The 6,000-nt window shown below is 36.0% G+C and overlaps 1 protein-coding gene across 1 annotated transcript; it reads right to left on the reverse strand.

The window, feature by feature from the left end:
• Positions 1–566: 566 nt before the first annotated feature.
• LOC106754640 (nuclear/nucleolar GTPase 2-like) lies at positions 567–5,834 on the reverse strand. The gene is made up of 11 exons (XM_014636687.2): positions 5,237–5,834; positions 5,000–5,133; positions 4,799–4,928; positions 4,219–4,379; positions 3,763–3,864; positions 3,552–3,656; positions 3,277–3,405; positions 2,958–3,098; positions 2,138–2,238; positions 1,767–1,824; positions 567–1,408 (listed from the first exon to the last, which is right to left on the reverse strand). Exons 1-11 carry the CDS (start codon positions 5,466–5,468, stop codon positions 1,007–1,009), a joined length of 1,695 nt encoding a protein of 564 aa, XP_014492173.1. The 5' UTR covers positions 5,469–5,834; the 3' UTR covers positions 567–1,006.
• Positions 5,835–6,000: the final 166 nt, after the last annotated feature.

Genomic DNA, 6,000 nt, shown 5'->3' on the forward strand with positions numbered 1-6,000 from the left:
CACTTGGTATTTTACCTTTACTTATCATATTCAATACATGTTTTCTATTTACTTTGTTTTATTATTTTAAGATAGACCTAGCAAAATCTATATAAATAAAGACTAAATAATAGTTCAAGATGTTTTATCTATTTACATAAAAGATCTATATAATCTACATTATATATTCGAACTATTGTTTCCTAAATTACTAATCATTATCTCAAACTTAAAAGTAAATTGCATTCATTATTCCCTTGTCAATAACATAGCCTGCCCAGTTTCATCGTGTTATTTTTCTACTTACCATGAACACGAGAAAAATCAAAAAGACATGCTAACACACATTGTACGGCCAAAGCCCCACTGTATGCAACTCATAACATTTTAAATTAAACGTTATGGCAGGTCCATAACCCTCTCATTTTATATCATATTATAATTGGCATTCTTAAACAATTTAATTAAATATTTTATTATAGAAAGTTGTAAATCTACTAGTTAGAGAAAGGTAGGTGTCAAAATATCATGAAAATCAGCTTGGTGAAGAATCTCCCAACAATAAACATGAATGGCAATATACTGGCTTGGCATTAAAATTAGGAAACTTTGCATTACCCACGTTTATAACCTTGAATCACATAATGGTACATTACAAAATAAAACAAAATTTTCCACCATGGTACAATAGCTATATCGCTACATCTAATGCATAAATAATAACTAAATAAAACCAGTACTCAATAAAACAAAACCTCTCCTGTGCGAGGCTCTTGTGATCTCCTAGCACATAGCAGTACCATTCTCTTCTATCTCACGTATCCAAACATCAATTTAGCAAAACGATGAATTTGACAAAGGTCGTTGTGAGGTAGATCAACTCCCAAAAATGAAGCTGGCCACAGAAATTATGCGAAAGGAAAAGGAGCTGTTCCCTTCCAAAGCTTCTTAGAGGATGGAAATACAACCAATTTATAATTTACATACAATTTCCTAAAACCTAAAACTCCAATGCAACCATAAGTTATTACTCACTGATAGGGACCAGCTCAGCAGGAACAAGCGGCTCAGATGGAACCTTAGTAGCTGAATCCTGTTCAGATGTGTCACTATCAGGAGCTGGAATATCTTGGTCTGCGTTATGGTTAGGAGGTTGCTCAATCGCCTCCCCCTTCAACTCATTCTCACTATATAAATCCTTTTGAACAGGAACACTTATTTGCTGCTGTGATGAAAGAACATCNGCGATAGCCTTAATAGCAGCAGAGGCTTCATTGCCATCAACNGTATCATCTATGTCAACACCATTAACATTAGGTTCTTCAGACCCTTCTTCCTGCTTAGGAGGAGGAACAAAAAAGGGAATTCTACCCCTCTGCCAGTCATGAAGTACCATTTTTGCTCCAGTCATCAGGTCAGGCTCACCACCCTGAAACAACCAACGTAGGAAACAGTCACACAGAAGTTACGTTATCCTATCTTACCAGAAGAGCAAATTACTTCAACAGAAGTCTCGTTTCATTGGATGGGATAAGTTAAATATAACACAAGACACCATTCAGTTCAGTAGCAGAGAAACATGTGTTAATTCAGTTCATTATTGGCTTTTGACTCTAAAAAGTCAGTCATCCCATACTTAGAAGAGAATGCATACAGAGTGCGTATCTAGTCTTGGCCAACTTGAGCAGAGCCAAAATACATTATATAGCTGTTCACTTTCCTCGACAACAATCATGAAATAACTATGAGATATTAAACTAATATTCAGATTAACAAAAAGATAATACCTTCAGAAGTTTGCCAGTTGATTTGCAAAGCTGCAGTAAGAAGTCATTTTCGTCATCCCTGGTGACAACAAAAATTCCTTAAGAGATGCCAGAACAGAAAAACAGGGTGAAAAGGTGCAGCATGGTATAATACTGTCATTTTTTGTTTGCTTGTAATTTTTCTAATATATAGTTAGCATGTGGGTTGATAGTATGCCATGGCATAAAAATGTCCTATATCAACTACAACAGCACATTATCAGAGATGAAGATTGATCACTTGATTGGCAAATTCAGGATATTTTCATCAAACAAACACACGAATACAAAAGGAGGACACACTTTCCAGTTAACCATATCTACACCACAAAGATGAGGAGACAGAACCATACCACTCTTTTATTTTATATGCTCTCTCCAAATGTGCTTTCTTCACACGTTTCAACACCTCGCCTATATGGTCTGCAGCATCTTTCAAATTAGTTACACGCACCTGAAAATAACACATTAATTATCATGACTGTATTGAATAATATTAATATAATCATCAACTACAGAAAAATTAATTCCACTTCTACAAACAAAAGCATGGAGTAGATTGTCCAGTGGACAAGCAAAACAAGTATGACTCCGGAGAATGAGACCACAGTCTCAGATTAGTAAACTAAAACTATGATGGTTCAGGAGATGCCAGGTTGAAACTAACTTCATCTCTCTCAATATACTATCCTATATCACCTATAGATAGTCACCATTCTGATAAATCAACAAGGGAGAAAAAACCTTGACCACCTTCATTTTTTTTTTTTTGTGACATCAAAGTTTTTAACAGTTTAACATGTGTGTCGATACCTGGATATAACACTCAATTAAGTAATACTGGTCATTCATCCTTTCAAAACACAATAGTTTCCTGGACTCTGGTCCAACAAATCACAGCGTAATAAAATAAAACATCCCAATAAGATAGATGATATCACAGGAGATAACTAGGTTGATTAGAATACATTAAACCATATCCCTAGACAGCTGTTTAACCATTACAACACCAAAACCTTTTCCCGGCTTGGCAAAATTGCCTACAAGGATTACAGGACTAGACCTATTCATTCAATTAACACTAATAAAATTACCATTCAAACAAGCCTGAACAAGACATTCTTGCTAAAAGCACATGACAACCAAAATTAGAGAAACCAGAAAATAACCTACCACACCCTTCAACACAACATCTGTTTCAGAATCATTGTTGTGGTAGACTACACCTGGACAATCTATCAAAAAGATTCTTTTAGTAAGCGTTATATACTGCCAGACTTTCGTTTCCCCTGGAATTGGAGCAACCTTGCAAACCTTTTATCACATATAATTAGATACATGTCAGTCAAATTATCACATATAATTAAAGTGATTATTTCACAACAATAACTTAAAACTTCAACATATTATGCTGGCCTTAATGTCCGCATAAATGCATAAACAAAAGCTTAAGCAAAATAATGAGAAGAATTAAAGGAGATAAAACTATTACATTCTTTGTACGCAAAGTGTTGATTACTGATGACTTCCCAACATTTGGATATCCAACAAATCCAACAGATATTGCTTGTTTATCCCGTTTCAAACGTGCAAATTGTCTAAGTACTGATAGAAGAGAACCCTAAACACAATAATGACAAATAAGAAAATAGCACATAGCAGATGCAGAATNGCTATAACAAATTTCAGTTATATTTANATCATAAATTAACAAAATTGGCAGATAAAGTAAACAAATTAAATGAAGACTAAGTGTATCAGACATACTTTTCCAAAGGACTTGTTAATGTTTGCATGGAATGCAAGAGTTGGAAATTCTTTAGACAAAACTCTAAGCCATCCTTTTGTTGCCCAAGCAGGAACTAGATCACACTAAAAAGGAAGAAGCAAAATTAAGTTTGTTGTATGTCACATAATAGCAATACAGGGCATTTAACATTTTAGATTAATGCTAAAAACAAATAATATTGTTACCAACCTTGTTCAATAAAAGCACCATGTGTTTNTGCTTACAATTTTCCTTCAAATGCTTCTCTAAATGGTAACACCTTGTGCCTTGTGGATCCCTTGCATCTAGAACCTGCATTAGGATGCATAAAGTATTCAAACATAGAGGAAGAGAAGATGGATCTGCAAGACAACTTCAAGGAGTCGTGATCAAAGAAATTTGGCCTACCATAGACGCCTTATCAAGACAAAGCACAAAAGAAACACAACGAAAGTTGCTTCAAAAATGGAAAACACTAACCAAGAAATATTTTCAAACTTGAAATAAGTCCTAACAGTGACCTTACATTGACAGAGCAACATAACAACAGAAATGACCAACATAAAGCGCATTTTTCTATGGCACAATCTTGTCCAATAGAAACAAACAGATGCACACTACAGAAACATAGACATGAGAAAATCTAAAAAAAAAAAGAGAAACTACCTGGACAACAACATCCGACGAATCTATCACTTTGTAAAGCTCACCCCATATGCGTTTACTTTGACCCTTTTCAAACATGGTATGCCNCACTAAATCTCTAAATCCATCTCCATCNTCAGCTTCTCCAGATGCACTAGAACCATACTTCTGTTCAAAAGCATCTGCGAAGTACCATAGAAAATAAGTAATAATCTCACACTAAGTAAAACACAATTAATTTGTACAAAGAAACTACCAATCACATAAAATAAGAATTCCCTAAATACAAACAAAAAACTTTTACAAAAATATCTACCATCTCCTGTTTTCTTAAGTAATCTGGTGAAACGTATGACAGATAACTTAAAAAAAATAGTAAACTAATTTAGAAAAGAGTCAATAAGGAATACATAAATAAATAAATAAGTATCATTGTCCTTGAGATTTCCTTATTCAGAGAAAATGATGCAATCTCTGAATTTTTCGCTCAAACGTTTTCCCTAATATACACACAAGAAAACAGACCCTAAACTCTTAAAGATTACAACAAAACCCCGTTGTTCATCCAACATACAAATTCACAGAGAAAGCATCCTTTTACCTTGAGAACCATCAGCTTTCTTCAGCAAGGACTCGTAGTCAGCCGCCAAGAGGCTGGGGCGCTTCCTTTTGGTCTTAGGTCCGAAGGCATCTTGAAAAGGCTCTCTATCAAGCAGGTGAACCCTGGCTTGCTACATTCAAAATCCATCAACTATTACTAAATTCATTGTCATTTTTATTTAAAAAAACGAACACTACTAACCTTCTGGTGATCATTGAGCAGCGACAGTGGTAGTTTCTTCTCCTTAAGAATCACATTGTAATTACTCGACATGCGGCTCTGCAGCTCTTCCCGGAAGAACTCCAACTCCTTCTGATTCACAACACGCGTGTTCCCTACGGATTGTAATATTCGCAAGTTCAAGTTGACGAAACACGATTATTCTTATTATTATTAAATTAAGCAATTAAGTGATTGTTTTTAAGAAATTGGACATACCAAACCACCGGCGATCAGGTTGAATTCGTGTGCTGGGAAGCTCCTTCGATTGAAACTCGTTGGAGAGGACCTTTCCTTTTCTGTCGCGCACGGGCCTGGTGTTGTACATCTTGAGGCGGCGCACAGTGCCGGCCGAGCGCCTCTCCTTCTTCGTGTCATTGCTGCGATTAACGTCAAGAGAGTGCTTCGGTTTACCGGAGACGTTCACCTTTTTCTCCTTCTTCTTCGCCATTGCCGTGCAGGGAGAAAGAGAGATTCAGGTGAGTTTGTTACCACTGGGTGCGAAACCAGCCAACGATGTGAGGGTTAGGGTTTTAGTTATGCTGAGCAGTGAGAACTTTTTTTGTGATGACGGTTCTCGTTTTCTGCAGGTGGAGGGCTAGCCTCACGGTATGGTTCGACTTCTTCGACCTGGTTCGTCGCCGGCGAAGGACGAAGCTTCTGGTTTCTTCCTTCAGCGGCGGTCTTTGTCCTCTGTTGTGATTAGACTGGCGGCGCGTCCTTCTTCCTCTCCCCTCGACCTGGTTCGACGCCGGCGAGATGCGTAAAGCCGCGACTATGTTTTGCGGTTTAGGTGGGCTGGCGGCTTGCTTGCGTTTGTCGCACCACCTTAATAATAATCTAATTTAATTTAAAATTCAAATATTATTTAATATGTTAATAATTATTAAAATATAATTTATATAATAATAATAATTATATTAAAAAATGAAAATATAATAATAAAAATAAAAATAATAATAGTAAAAATAAAAAATAAAATA

Source organism: Vigna radiata, unplaced genomic scaffold (genome assembly GCF_000741045.1).
Source record: "Vigna radiata var. radiata cultivar VC1973A unplaced genomic scaffold, Vradiata_ver6 scaffold_321, whole genome shotgun sequence".
In the NCBI taxonomy this organism is placed as follows: domain Eukaryota; kingdom Viridiplantae; phylum Streptophyta; class Magnoliopsida; order Fabales; family Fabaceae; genus Vigna; species Vigna radiata.